This window comes from Oryx dammah, unplaced genomic scaffold (genome assembly GCF_014754425.2).
Source record: "Oryx dammah isolate SB20612 unplaced genomic scaffold, SCBI_Odam_1.1 HiC_scaffold_6, whole genome shotgun sequence".
In the NCBI taxonomy this organism is placed as follows: domain Eukaryota; kingdom Metazoa; phylum Chordata; class Mammalia; order Artiodactyla; family Bovidae; genus Oryx; species Oryx dammah.
Window position 1 is genome coordinate 33423384 of NW_024070190.1, and position 15322 is coordinate 33438705.

Consider the following 15322-nt stretch of genomic DNA (forward strand, 5'->3'; position numbering starts at 1 on the left):
GTCTAGAAAAACACGCACTCGTATCTGAAGCCGCGAGATTTAGCGCCTAGTTTCGCTGCTAGACTCCAGAACCCTACCCCACCCATTGGGCTGTAGCGCTGCCACGTCTCGGGCATCCCCAGCTCCCTACGAGAGGTAGAGGCGCCCCGGAGCGATTCGTCACGCCGAGGCCCGCCCCTCCGCGGCCCCAGTCGCTGGTAGGGCGGCCCCGGATGGCCCAGCGCCGTGACGCTACGAAGGGGTGGGGACGAGCACGCGCCCGGAAGTTCCGGTGAGGGGTGTTACGTATATCCGGCGAGTAGCTGGCGGTCCCGGGTGCTGCTGGGCTCTGTGCTCTGAGGGAGGGTCCAAGCCGCCTGCTGCCGCCGGAGGAACCCCTTGGGCCGTGAGTCAGGGGGCCCCGGCGAAGGAGGGAGCTGGGGCCGGAGGCGCGAAGGTGGCGGGCAGGGAGGGTCTGGGTGGAGGCCGGCGCAGGCGAGGTTGGGGGAGGAAGTGACACGCAGGCGGTTCTGTGGGGCCGCGGGGCTTGTTCTGGGCGGGGACGGGCCGGCTTGGCCGGGTCTGCTCGGTTCCCTGCCGGCCTCACGGGTATCGGGTCCATCCGCATTTCGTTCGGGGGTCTTGGCAGCTGTTGGGCAGGATACCAGTTTTCCTGTCCTTACTGTGCGTCCCGGTTTACGAATCGGCTTCACATCTCCTGTCTCGGATGATTCTCAGCCCTCGGTGGGGTGGATTGAAGTCCTTGATAATTATCCCCCCCTTTTTTTTTTTTTTTTTTACAGAGATTAAGGCCTGTAGAGGCATAGTGAATTGCTCAAGACCCCGCAGATAGCAAGTGTGACCGTTCGAACTAGATATCCTGGCTCCTAGTCCAGGGCTCTCCCCACCCCCACTTCAGCGGTGTATTATCATCTGCTGTCCTGGGTGGAACCCCGTGTTTTCTTCCGCCTCCCCCCTTTTCCCTCTCTTCAGTGCATGGGAAGAAATCTCGGTTAGTGTTCTTCCTTGTTCTTGTCTTTCCTCTTTTATTTCGGTACATCTGTTTAGGTTGTGATGGGGCTTTACAGAGCTTTGCAGTGGAGCTGACCTTTGACATTTACCCTGCCGCTAAGCAGAGTTTCCTAGCCGAAAGCCAGCTGCTTGCTATCCCACATCTGTCTGAAATAGTGTCTTAAAGTTGCTCGGAGCATATATAAGTAACGAGTATGTGCAATATAAGTGATGCATAGGTTTTTTATTGACTTATCGTCAGTCTAGTTAGTGCTCTTTATTTATTTGAATCATCCGTCCTTAAATTTGCAAATTTTAGGTACGTTGGCAGTGCTTTTGTTGGTAGTTAGAGCCCTTAAGCTGATTTGCCATAAGATGCTGTAAGGTGGTAAAGTGGGTCAAGGCTAGGAAAGAAATAAAGTGCTAGTTATTTAACTTACGATTTAAAAGTTGTAATGGGTTATAAGGAAGAAAACATCGGGTTATCATAGGTGTAATTGGTGGTTTAAGAAAGTTTTTTTTTTTAAGCAGTTTTGTGATTTGCACTGGAATTTTATGTGATATTAAAAGGAAGGGCTTTGACTTCGGCATTAAAAGAGGAGGGTTTGAGTCTTTGCATTGTTACCTTTTCAGCTGAGCTCTCTTGGTTAAGCTAACTAATCTGGGACCATCAGCGCCCTCATCTTGTTAAATGAAGCCAGGGATCCCTACCTCCTAGGGTTAGTGTGAGGCTGAAATGAGATGTATGTACAGGCACCTTATAAACTGAAAAACTACTCACTCGAGGGTGCAAAGCCTAAGATCTCAAGGATGGAGGCACCTTCAGAGCCATTTCCTCTTTGGGTAGCACTACTGTGAGGTTCTTTGTGTCCAGTAAGGGGTTTTATTATTTTTTAACATCACCTTCATTTTGGAGGGAAGAATTACAGGATTTTCCAAATGGGGATATCAAGGGAAAATAAACTGGAAAGTTAAAGTAGTTCAGTTAATTATGAAACATTCCTTAAAATGAGATTTTCTGTCATTCTGTAACCTCCAGAGAATTTATCTAGTTGGGAACACTTCTATAATGATGTGGTAAAACTTTACAAAATGTCTATAAAGTACTGACTGCAAACCAGTGTAGTACAAATGAATATATGTGTTGGGTTTTAAAGTTGATATCAGTGGGAGTGACCTTAACGAGACATGCTTTCTAAAGGTGAGACTTGCTTCTTCAAGTGGTAGAGAAAGAAAATAGAGAAGGATGACTGGTTTGGTAGGATTGCTGAGGAGAGGCACATTGTTCTTTTACTTACCAACAGTGGAAACTTAAGCACAGGAACTTTCCAAGTGTATTTAAGTCATTGGACTTCATACTAAATTTGGTTTTTCTACCAAAATATATTTTGATGTTGCTGAAGAAGGCAAAAAAATCCTTATTTAGTGTCTTTGTATAAAAGCTTTTCCCTCAGTCTCCACCCCCACCCAAACTCCCAAGCTTCTTTTGACCCACCTATGGTAAGCCATAGGAGATAAGCACTAAGCAGTCCTGAAAGTTTACAGGTCAGGGCACAGGCCTGATAAAGAAAACCAAACCAAAAACAGTAACTGGATGAAAAAGAAAATTAACATATGCTGTCTAATGCTTTAAATGAATACAGGTAGGTTTTTGTAGCTAACCCTTTTATAGTAAACCTTTACTTTAAAAAAAAAACTTCAGGAAATTTGTTTGATAACAATTGGCCACAACTAGTATAAAGCCTTGGTGTTCAGGTGTTCTTGCTGTTGGAGAGGAGTGAAAGTGGGGGACCATTCTTTTTTCTGCACCAAATCTGAGGTGCTGAGGCAAAAATGCAGTGTGCTCAGAAATGCTGACCCTGAGAAAACTAAACACCCACCATTGGCTCTAGATTCTATTACTGTTACATTTAGAGGTCCTCGTGCTTATTCCCAGTATATGTATACCTTTTAGTAGCTTTGGGTCATCTTTTGTTTTGTCTAGCCTTATGGGAAACAGTAGAAAAAGTGATATTAATATCAGTATTGAGGTATGTACTTTTGTAGGAGCCTACCTCTATGTCCTGAATGAATTTTCTTATTTTAAGAAAGTCCATATTTGTAAAATGGGTTAGGTGGGTCTTAATTATTCACATTATGATTGGACTCTCTTACCTCTTCATGGCTCTCCAACATAGTGCTGTCATCTTTTTGTAACTTGAGACACATCTATAAAAGAGGTTAAACAATACTGTTTAAGAAGAGATAGAATTGGTAAATGGAGCAGTGCAAATTGTGCCAGCTAGTAGGATTTTAGCAAGCTTGTTTTTTAGAGTTGTTTACAAGAATGGGTTAATATGCTTTTCATTCAGGTTAATATGCCTTTTATTCTTGTTTTCTAGTTAGCACATTAGTGTGACATTTTGATCCAGATTATTGATGAGGGTGATTTCCTAGAAGTTTTCTTAACTGGTAGACAGCTGTGGTGTATCTAGGGAATGTGAATGAGCAGGTGCCTGGAGAAGGGAGTCATACAGTGAAAGAGGAAAGTGTATCTTTAACGCCTAGTCCTCTGTGTATCATAGATTGGAAACTGATAGAAAATCAGGAGTCTTTGCAGATCTGAGTACCCCAGAGACCTCCTTCCAGGGTGCAAAATCCTTTGATTTTTAGATCCAAAAACATGGGGCTGTAACCACGCATGAGGGCCAGCAAATGAGAGTTAACGTCTCTAGAAATGTACCAGCGTTCAGAAGGCTAATGTTTGCTGCTTTCCTATTTTATACAGGGAGTAAGCATTAATAATGTCTTTCATCTTTGAGTGGATCTACAATGGCTTCAGCAGTGTGCTCCAGTTCCTAGGTAAAGCCATTTCCTGAAATACACATTTCAAATGCTGCGCATTTCCTGAGACAATTTAAATATAGGTAGATTTTGCTGTGTAGAAGCTAATTATGCTGCTATTATTTTCTTTTTAAGGACTGTACAAGAAATCTGGAAAACTTGTATTCTTGGGTTTGGACAATGCAGGCAAAACCACTCTTCTACACATGCTCAAAGATGACAGACTGGGCCAGCATGTTCCAACATTACATCCAAGTAGGTTTGAAAATACCTGGTGACCTTTTGTTATTTGAGGGTCAGTGTCAGGGTTGGAGGATGGATCTCCAATTGATGCAGTTCTTTTATTTACTGAAGCCCCAAAAGAGATGATAAAAAATTCTCTATAGGATACGCTCAAGTCAAATACCCATGAATCTAAAGACCTCTGGAACTTTATCACTATCTGTTCTCACTAGTTCTGCCATGGGACACAGCTCCCATATCTACTTCTAAGGGGTAGCAAACACTTTGGAGAAAAAGAGACTTGGCTTTTTAAAATAATTGAAGGGTATTTTCACCCTTGTATCCTTTTCTTCACAAAGTGAAAGCTTCCATTAGGTTTTACGTTTGTATTGGATTATAATTTGGTAGCTTGGCCTTGTTGGATGGAGAAGTTTATTTCCTTCCTTTATTTTTCAGCATCAGAAGAGCTGACAATTGCTGGAATGACTTTTACAACTTTTGATCTTGGTGGGCATGAGCAAGGTAAGAGATGATTCAGTGGAAGGGTGATGTTGGCTTCTGGATCATTTTGTTCCCCTTTTTCAAAGCAGAGTTCTCATGTATACCTTTTAAATTGCTTTCTAATAACATGAATATTCCCTTACGTAATCATAATAATTGTCAAACCCAGAAAATTTTAATCTACTCTATAGTGTATACTGCCTTTTTTGGTCATTTGTTCTGGTAAGCTCCTATAAACATTTTTCCTCTCTTAAACAAGATCCAGTACAGTATCACATGTTGAATTTAATCATGTCTCTTTATCATTTATTCAGTGGAGTGTATGTAGGAAATTATTTGTAATTTTAAGTCATTTTAAATTTGTCAAGAGTTGCAAAGATAGTAGAGTGACTATTTGTGATGATTTTGATCTGAACTGATATTTTGTGTATTCTCCCCATTTGGGGCAGTTGGTGGAACATTTTCTTCTGCCTTGTTGTTCTCCTCAGTGCTTTGTGCCTTACTCAGCCTATGTCCACTTGGTTCCCAGATTCTTATCTGGTGTTTATGCAGAATTTGGGGCATCTTTATCTGATGGATGCCCACTTTATGTTTGGCATGACTTTATAGTCAGTGATTTCATTAACATTACACTTACTTATTCATGTAATGTTCATATCCTACAAAATCATATATGTAAAACCATCAGCACATAAAATACCTATATAGAAGTGATTGAAAGAGCATGTACAGAAACATTAGCAGTGGCTGTGTAGTGGTATGTATTGATGGAGGGCTACGATGATCTTGTTTCCTTTTTTCCTATAATAAGCTTGTATCGTTTTCATTTGGGTAGAGAACAGTACATGGTATCTTTTCTGCTGCTTTCAGAACTGTCTGTAACCACTTACAGATTTAAATTCAGAGATAAAATAGTTGTAAGCTGAACTGAGACCATCTGGAGAATGCAGAAGGAGGAGGTGTTTTTAGATACCTGAGTTGGGAATTATATATTATTTGGTGTGATAAATTTAGCTTTCAGGTTTTGATAAGAGTAGAGAAGGAAATGAATTTATGTACAGATGGTCTCCAACTTAACAATGATTTAACTTAAGATTTTTGACTTTACGATAAAACAGCCTTTAGTCATACTGGGCAGCTCCCAGTCAGCCATGAGATCTGAGAGTAAACAACTGATACACTTAAAATCATTCTGTGCCCATGCACCATGCTTTTTTTCATACAGTATTTCATACAAACATACAGTATTCAATGAATTACATGAGAGAGTCAACACATTATAAAATAGGCTTTGTGTTAGATGATTTTGCCCAACTGTAAGCTGATAAAAGTGTTCTGAGCACTTTTAAGGTAGGCTAGGTTAAGCCATATTTGGAAGGTTTATCAAATACATTTTGACTTAGGAGATTTTCAATTTACAATAGATTTATTGGGATATAACCCCATTATAAAGAAAGATTTGTCCATAGTTTTGTTTGAGGAAAATTTACTTAACAGAAACATTTCTTCCATAATAACCTTGCTACATTTTACACAAATTACTGAGATGCTGTCTATTTGGAGGGTTTTTTTTGTTTGTTTGTTTTTGTTTTTTGGTATAACTTAAAAATTTAACTTATAAAAGTAGTCCAGGATTAATGTAGCAAATTCAGTATATGATGAGTATACAAATCTGAAAGGTAAAGTGAAATTCTCCCAACTTCTCCTTCCCAGTCCTGCTCTTCAGAGGTGACCACTGTTAAATGTCTGATGTAGAAGCGCTTCCTTAATCATCCCATAGAAATGAATGGTTTAGAAATTATAATACAGTTAAAGGACTGCTTCCCAGATCATTGTCAAATCATGTTATAAACCAAAAATTGAAATTTATAAGGCACACTGGCTTAAATTAGGAGACTGAGGTAATTGGCCTGGAAACGTCAACCATCTGGCAAGCCCTGTCTCCCTGTGGGCTGAGTGGATGAAAGTGTCAGTACGCTTACAAATTGGTTAGTTAGGAACTAACTTGGGACTAGAGTTATATGGATAAGTAATCTGCATCCTGATATTCTAACTCAGAAGTTGCAAACTAAAATGGCTCCAGGGTGAGGTAGGTCCTTTAAGTGAGTGAAATTGGAAATGAGACAGTAGGAAGTGGTGGAAACTTTGACCGACTGAAGATCTGAAGCTGCATGTAAAGGGGCAGCCACCACTCAGTCCCACTGATTATTATCCACCCAGTGTATGTGGACTCATAGGCATGGGATTGCCGGATGTTGTACCTTTTGAGAAAATCAGGCAGAAAACCCTGATTTTAGTATTTAAATAAATCAGATTCAGTTCACGGGCCATCAGTTTATTCGTCCTCTGTTTTGACTTAATACTGGCTAGGACTTGGAGAATCTGTACAGAGTTTAATGCTATTGAAACCTGGCCAGAATTTGCTTACTTCATAGACCATTAGGTTATTCATATTCAGCATATATGTTTTTTAATTGAGGCAACTGCAAACTTTGTCTTTTAGCACGTCGGGTTTGGAAAAATTACCTCCCAGCAATTAATGGGATTGTCTTTCTGGTGGACTGTGCAGATCATCCTCGACTTATGGAATCGAAAGTTGAGCTTAACGTATGTTTATATTTTCTTTTTCTTTTCTTGGCCTCTGTTTCTTCTAAGAAATACAACTTAGTAGTGCTAGTACTTAATCATTCCAGGTAACATTTGGTAAAAGTCCTAGCTACAGGAAGAAAGCATTTTGAAATAAAAAACATTATTTCTCAATGTTCTGAGGAAACTTGGCTTGAACACAAGTAAATTAACTTTGCTTAAATTTATCATAGGGTGATTCTATGTGCAGTTTGCTCAGGACATTCCGCAGTTAATGCCTGCTTTCCCAGCATAATTAATGTCTTACCCTTTCATGCATCATGTATGTTCACTCTTTATGATGTGTTGGCATAGTGAAACCTTAAAGGAGATATTAGAGTTCTTTGCGTTTTTGAATCTGTGCTCTCAGGTTGTACCTGCCCAACCTTTGGCACTGAGTGACTTCCCAGACCTTAACAGGCTGTTCTGTCTTCAGTTTTGGTCACATGCATTGTTTGATACTAACTAGGACTCGTGTCGGATTTTTTCCTTTGTCAACATTGCATTTTTCTTGTCTTGGTACTTCTGTAACGCCTTTGTAATCCATAGTGTGTCACTCTGCCTCTTCTTTCTCTTTGATTTATAACTCTCTGCATTCTTGTTCCTGGCAGTTTGAACCTCTCTTCTGGTGTAAGTATGTTTGTTGAATCTGAAGCTGTAGTCTTATGATCCTTCCCTTATTTGACCCGTTGGTACTCGTCATTCTCTCTCTGTAAACTCCCCTTTACATTCTTGGTTTTGGTGTTTTCTCTGGCTGATACTTCTCTGACTCTTGGCACAAGCACCCGTTCCCCTGCTTAGCCCTTAAATCTTGGTGCTCCCCAGGGTCTGTACTTTTTCCCAGGCTGATCCAGGCTTCTCTCATTCTTTCATCTGCAACCCATCATGCCAGTGACCCCCAGATGGGTTTCTGTTATTTGAATCTCTCTTGAGCTCCAACCTCATACATAGTGCTACTTATTAGAAACTCTGCCTACCAATTGTGTCCTCCCAGAATGGAACTATTCATCTTCCCCATCCTGTACCCGGACATGCAGTAAATTACTATAGATTTCACCACCACCTTGCCACATACTACTTGTCTTTGCCCTCCTTAATATTCTTGAGTAGATCTCTTACCAGTCTGGGGATAAAATCTACAGCTCTTTTGCATAGCACATAAGTTCTTTCATAATCTTTCTTCTGTTTATTTCTCCAGCTTTTCTATTGCCTACCTTGAACTACATTCCAAACATAGACAACAACTTGCCCTCCCTTGAATATTCAGAAGTAACTGTCTCTGCCTGGTTTTCTCACCTGACCTTTACCCGCTTTTGCTCGCAAATTTCTAAATGTCCTTTAAGAGATCCTAGAATTTAGGTATGACTGTTTCTGAGAAGCCTTCTCTGACCTCTCAGACTGTTAACTCTCCATCTTACCAGCATCTGTTGTTTTTACTGATTTTATTAGGTCTCTCCCACTGGAACTTAGATGTGGGGATCTTATTTCTTTGTGAAACCCCCATATCTAGTAAAGCCTTGGGCATATATAATATGCACTTTGTTACTATTTAATGAATGAATAACATCCTTTCTCTGATTTTGTCTAACATTTCTTGGTACTTGAGATGTTCATAGTAGGTTTCCCTTTATCCTTTTAATTCTGCCCTCCTTTTCTAGCTCTTCCTGTCAGTGGAATAGATTCCTAGGCTTGAAATCTTTGCCATCTTCGACTCCTGTGTTGTCTGTCTTATCATTTAGACATCAGTCTCTTCACTTCTTTCTCCAGAATGCTTGCTGCACTATTCAGTACGTGCTGCTATCTTAGGCTAGATGATCATCCCTTACCTGAGCACCACAAATAGATACTATTTGAGAATTCATTGTACTGGAAGTGTAGATTCTATCTAATAAATCCTGGATTTAGGATCTATTGCAGCTAACTTCTCAGACTGGCACCATAATATTTGTCATACCATCCCAACTCATTTACTCTGTCAAGACACATCAACATAAATGCTTTAATCCAGCCAGGTGATGCTCCATATGGCTTTATGAACTCTTCCTACTGTAAAGCCATTGCTTATCTTCTTCATTCTTTGGGTTCTGCCTGTCCAAATCCTGCCCCTCATTCGGAGTCTAGTTTAGTTTCCACATCTTTGTTAAGACTTTGCTTCAGTCCATGTCACTGTTTTATTTTCCTGAATGTCTTTTAGTATTTGTATTCTCTTCCTATTCATTGAGAGAGTTAATCATCCCCTTGCCTTGCTTTATTGAGAGATGAGCATAGAGTGAGGATTTCTTGAGCCAGGGATGTGTCTTACCTTTCGTCTTCCTGTCATTGTTGGGGATAGTATGTTGCACACAGGGGCCATCTAGTGAATACTTGGGGTTTCCTGTAGTCATCTTTGAGGCTCTGTAGGCAGAGCTTTGTTCTTCCTGGACAATGCTCAGTGGAGAGCTGAGGATGGTCTGTGGTTGAGGGATTTAGCTCAGAGTTAAGGTTCTGCTGTTTTACAGATAGACACAACTTTACATTATAATTGTTTTGAAGCTTTTGGGGAATCTTTAACTAATGTTAAGGTAATTTTTAGGGGCTTTTTGCCTAAAGATAAGGGTGTTATGTAATGTCAGGATTAACTTTTAGTTAATCACTCAAGTATAAATATGATCAGATTTTCACTCTGCATTTGGTACCTTGTAGACAAGTGAAAGGCAAAATTATCTTCATTGTCTGGTGGGCTTTTATAGATTCCTCACCCAGCTCTTTTTCTAAATCTTGGCTTTAGGCTTTAATGACAGATGAGACAATATCCAACGTGCCAATCCTTATCTTGGGTAACAAAATTGACAGAACAGATGCAATCAGTGAAGAAAAACTCCGTGAGATATTTGGGCTTTATGGACAGACCACAGGAAAGGTAAGAAAAAATCTTCAGCAGATACATTATAAAGGCAACTCACAGCTTTTGAAACATTCATGTTTTACAATCTAGATTTTACTTGTCTTTTAAAAGTAACTGGGTTTAACATTTGTTTTTCTAGAGGTGATTTGTAGACTGTGAAGGCTGGAGCATGTTCTTTCTTTCCCTGTTTTCTAATGAGAGTTTTTCTCAGGTATTTGACAGAGTCTTTACCTAGAAATTTTTTTGGACTGGAAATTTTAGGTTATGAAGAGTGCCCATTTATATCATTTTCTAAGCATTGAACTCAGAGTACTGGGTTATTCTCTGTGCTCCAGCTGAGAGAGGTGGGACTATTACCCCCATTTGGAGATGAGGAAACTTAAGAGTGGTTGGTTCAGGTCTACACAGCAAGTCAGTGATAAAACCAGGAATAGAACCCAAATCTTCCAGATCAGTAGAATCTTGTTGCAGAAAAGTATGCTTGTGAGAGAAAAATCCAGATCAGCTCTAGTTTATCGGAATCCTGGTCTTTTCCGCATAAGGTTTGGTATATTTAATTTTTAAAATTTGCTTTTCTGGAATCTGTAGCTTTCTGACTTTTTTTGCATGGTTCCTTAGTCTTGCCTCTTCTTGGTTATAAAGTTCTTTCTAGAAATACTTCTTTTCATTAACTTAGTTTTCCATTTTACACACACTTGAATTTTTATTTTCTTGACATAATCTGTCATTCGTATATATTTCTGAGTGCTTGTATTAATAAGAATGTTCTTATTTCTAAGAAATCCTGGACTTCTTTTGTCCGTAAGAGAACATGCTTTTCTTGGTTTGCTGCCATAGCTTTCCAGATGAACCAGTTCGTGTGTTCAAAGCAAAGGTGCTTCACAGTGAGAGAATCTGGGAGCAGGACTCTACTGAAAGCATGAACCCCAGTGGCCTTGACCACATTTCTGTAATTAATCCCTGCTCAGATTTGCTTCTGACAGATGGAGAAAGTGATTTTTGTCATCACCCTTGCAAGCTTTTCCACATGGAAATGCTAACATCTTGGTTTTGCCTCCCCTAGGGGAATGTGACCTTGAAGGAGCTGAATGCCCGCCCCATGGAAGTGTTTATGTGCAGTGTGCTCAAGAGGCAAGGATACGGCGAGGGCTTCCGCTGGCTCTCCCAGTATATTGACTGATGTTTGGACAGTGAAAATAAAAGAGTTTTACTTCTCTGGACTGATCCTATTCACAGCTTCCTCATGAACTTTTCTAATAGAACAAGGAAAGCTCTCCGACCGTGTCTGGCGTTGAGAAGCCAAGAGTCTCTGTCTGCTCTCTCATTGCCCAGTGGTGACATGTGCTCTTCTCCACACTGTTGGGAGGTAATGCTGCCCCACGTGCTGGTGCAGGTCAGCACCCCGGGACTTGGAGGTGGTAGGATTTGTCGAGTAGAGCCGTGTGCCATCACGGGCCACCTGGAAAGAAAAACACGTCTCACCACTGTGGTTGATTTCAAAAGAAAGTGATTCTATTTTTTAAAGAAAGTGTTGTTAATGTAATTGGTGACCCTCCTCATAACTTTTTTTTAAGTTCACAATATACTTGGTCCAGAGTTTTCTTTTCTTTTTTTTTAATCTAGTGAATGGCATTTAAATATTTCATAAAATTATGCACAGATACACGTTGGAGTCCAGAGCTGAGTTAAGTGAACAGCAGGCTGGTGAGAGAGGCTCCCCCATCTCCCTGTCTTTAGTAGGTGGCATCACCCTGTGCGCAGAGCACCAGGAAAGAGCAGAATTGCAGCCTCGCAGCCGAGGCTGCTTTCCACTGTGCTGGGCTCCGGTCATGTCTCCTCCCAGCATGGATAACAGATGGGTCACTGTGGAAGAGTTAGTTCTAGCGTGGGTTTTTGTTACCGTCTTTATTCAATAAGTTACCAATTTCAGCCAGTCTTTGCTTTTATGCAGTTTTAAACTTTTCATTTCTTTCTGTAGCACCTTTTTCATTTTCAGTTGTAAAAAGTGACTTTCGCCTCATGAAAGATTTGGGAACATCTCCCATGTCACACACTACAGGTGTGTCTCAGTCATTTTTGCAAATTCTAGGGGAAATTTTTTTCTCAATAGGAGAGTCATACAGGACAAAGTTAACAGCTTAAGGACTCTTAATTCTGTGAGTTGAGAAATTCGACATCTGATATTGTAGCATTTGTTTGAATCTAGGAAAGATTTATTCCACTTGCAGAATTTGGTTTCTTTATTGGACTTCATGAACTCTGTTTTTTTGTATTGGTTATCAATTTTTTTTTTTTTTGGTGTTAAAGGTTATCATCTGTAACTTTTCCAGATTTGGGGGGTGGGTGGGAGGTGTTGTGAAGCTGTCTTTCTCCAGGCCAGAAATAACCTGGGGAAATTCTAATCCAAGAACTGTGTGTTGAGCTGTTCCTTTTGAGCCAGCATCACTTGTCAGTTAGCACCAGTATAAAAGCCTCCATGTCCCCAGCAGTGTGATGAGGGTTATTTTTATAGCATTCCACTTCTCTATTGCCACGTGTGAAATTGGATTTTCATGATCTTAACCAATGTTTTACCCTTGTAGTAAAGGATGAAGGGATAAAGAGATGGTCTTCATGTGGAAGGATATCTTCTTTAATGAAAAGTTAGAGGTATTTTTCTCAGAACTGAAAATTGTGATGTTGAGGCTTATTTGCAGAGGACTGAACTAAATTCAGTGGATTCTTGCTTTTAATGTGAGAGCATGGAAAGTGCGGATAACACATTCCTGGGGTGAGAGTATTTTTCTTTAGTTGGATTTCGCATCGTTAGTCTTCAGTACCGACCTGTTGGGAAAGCATACTTTTTCATGGCTAGGTACCAAATGCAGAGGCTCAACGAAGCATAAAGCTGGGAAGAGCAAGTCTTTCATTTATTAGCAAGCATAGCTGGTTTGGAAAGGGGTTAAAGCCTTAAGTGAACAAATCTAGCTAATGGTGAATGAACTAGGTAGTTAACGTGCATACTTTTGATTTCCTTTGGCTAAAGGTAACCCATACTTCTCTATCCAGAGATAGGAGAGGTGTGATTGCTTCAGTGTTAGTTTTCTTCTTCCTTTTTTTTTTTTTTTTTTCTATTTGTCCCTAGTCAATTTTTAGCAAGCTAGAAAACTATGGATTCTACACAGGGCAGCTCTTTGTGAAAGTGGTTTATTTTGGCCACCGGAGAAAGAGCTGGGATTGAAAAATCAAGTTGCGCCTGTCTGTTTCTTGCCCCACAGAAAACACAGTTCCTATGATAAAATAGAGGAAAGAAGCTGCTGTAAGGAGCTCAGCTCCTAACAGGATCAGAGCTTTGTACAGGAACTCCCATGAATTGAGACTTTTCATTCTGTTTTATCAGAGTGCGTTTATGTCCTATTTCAGGAAAAATAAAAGTCATTTACAGAAGAGAGTCAATCTGTATCTTAAGCGTTTTAATAAAAAGTTAAAACAAATTTGCTATCTTGCTCCTTTTTGGCATTGGCTTGTTCTGAGTATGAACATACAACAGATATGAGAGACAAAAATTTTGCTATGAGGGGATGCAGGGTGTGAGTGTGTGGAAAGACCAAGCCAGTTTACACATTCCACTACAAGCAATACATTTAGTACTGTTGGAGAGCCTTGCAACAAATGGTGGTCCCAGGATTGGTGGTTATTTCTGCAACAGGATGGACATGGCAGACTTTTTGTACAAAATCTCATATATTAACACGCTAGTAGGGGCTGGATTCAGTTTAGCTGTGTTTCACCATTTGATATAAAATTGGAGATTCAGTTAAATGTTACATTTTGCAAAATAGGAAAAGTAACGAAACCTATGCTTGAGCATTTACTAGGCTTGTAGGAAGCTTTGATTTTAAAAAACCCAAATAAGGTTATAAAAATTTAAGTACTGGGATAGAATGGGAAGCAAAATGCAGCAGGTTGTTTTTGACTGAGTATTAAATTACCAGAGACTTCTTGAGCTTGAAACATACTGTGAAATGATGGCATGGGTTTTACATTTATATGAATTTATTTGTGCTACTTGAGTCAGATCAGAGCATGAAAATTAAAGGCTGAGTCAATGAGCCCAGCACTCAGGGGGTCAGGACTCTATTGTGATGTGTCATAAATAGAGAAAAACCTGATGCAAACAGTTCATGCTGGAGGCTTGAGCATCACTCTAGAGAGAAAGAAACACTTAATTTTTGGGAAGTTGGATAGTCAGATTTTACTGTGATCAAGCCATCTTCTGTGTCACAGAACTAAAAGAAGATAGTACCTGCAATGGGAAAACTGCTGATTTCAGTACTGCTTCATACTATAATGGATCATTTCCCTTTCTCAGGTTTGTGTGACTGGAAATATTGAACATTACCCTGTATTGTGTTGCAGATAAAACCAAGCAGCATTAATTTATTCAAAAATTGACTAGAAAGGTTATGTAATGTAATTGAATGTTTTTCATTAATGCTGACATAAATATCTACTAAAATTATTCATTAAAATTAATGTGTACTTTAGTTGATAGTGTGATAAACAGACCTTCATAAAATGTCTAGCTTGTGGTGTCTGCTTCAGGGATATCCAAAACAACTTGTTCGTATTCCTCTGCCCTCAGGATGACTTCATTGGAAAAGATCAGGGATGGCAAACTATAGCTTGTGGTCCTGATCTGGCCTGCTGCCTGTTGTATGACCTGTGAGGGGAAAAAAGTGCAATTTTGTGACATGCTACAATGATAAAGAATTTGAACTCTTTGTAATTTGAATTAAATTTTATTGGAACACAGCCATCCCACTCCTTTAGCTTTTGCACACTAAACAGCAGAGCTTAGTATTTGAGACAGAGACTATATGGCTTACAAACCATGATCTATTTACAAACCATGATCTAGTACAGAAAAAGGAACCCCTAAACCATATAATTGTCATTATATGAAATGTGTATACTGCCAACTATAGGGTTGTGTAATTTAAACCTTTGACTTCGGCTACTGTTTATCCTGGGATTCCCTGGTGGCTCAGTGGTAAAGAATGTGCCTGCCAGTGCAGGAAATGCAAGAGACCTGGGTGGGGAAGTAAAAGAATACCCATCGCAGTATTCTCGCCTGGGAAATCCCATGGAGAGAGGCGCCAGGCGGGCTACGGTCCATGGGTTCACAAAAAGTTGGACACTACTTAGCAACTAAACAACAACTGTTTATCATAGTTTGGAAGGCCAATTTTATTTTGAGCAAATCCAGTTTCCATGAGATTGGTAGTGTGGTCTTTG

General features: G+C 40.0%; 1 protein-coding gene across 2 annotated transcripts; it reads left to right on the forward strand.

The window, feature by feature from the left end:
- The first annotated feature begins 261 nt into the window (after positions 1 to 261).
- Positions 262 to 13518, forward strand: SAR1A (secretion associated Ras related GTPase 1A). Of its 2 annotated transcripts, XM_040242186.1 has the most exons (8): positions 276 to 385; positions 783 to 991; positions 3758 to 3831; positions 3949 to 4068; positions 4492 to 4557; positions 7040 to 7143; positions 9929 to 10060; positions 11109 to 13518. In XM_040242186.1, exons 3-8 carry the CDS (start codon positions 3774 to 3776, stop codon positions 11223 to 11225), a joined length of 597 nt encoding a protein of 198 aa, XP_040098120.1. In that variant the 5' UTR covers positions 276 to 385; positions 783 to 991; positions 3758 to 3773; the 3' UTR covers positions 11226 to 13518. The 2 variants fall into 2 exon arrangements, with proteins under 2 accessions (XP_040098119.1, XP_040098120.1); XM_040242185.1 differs by lacking the exon at positions 783 to 991 and having other exon boundaries at positions 262 to 385.
- The last annotated feature ends 1804 nt before the right edge of the window (positions 13519 to 15322 follow it).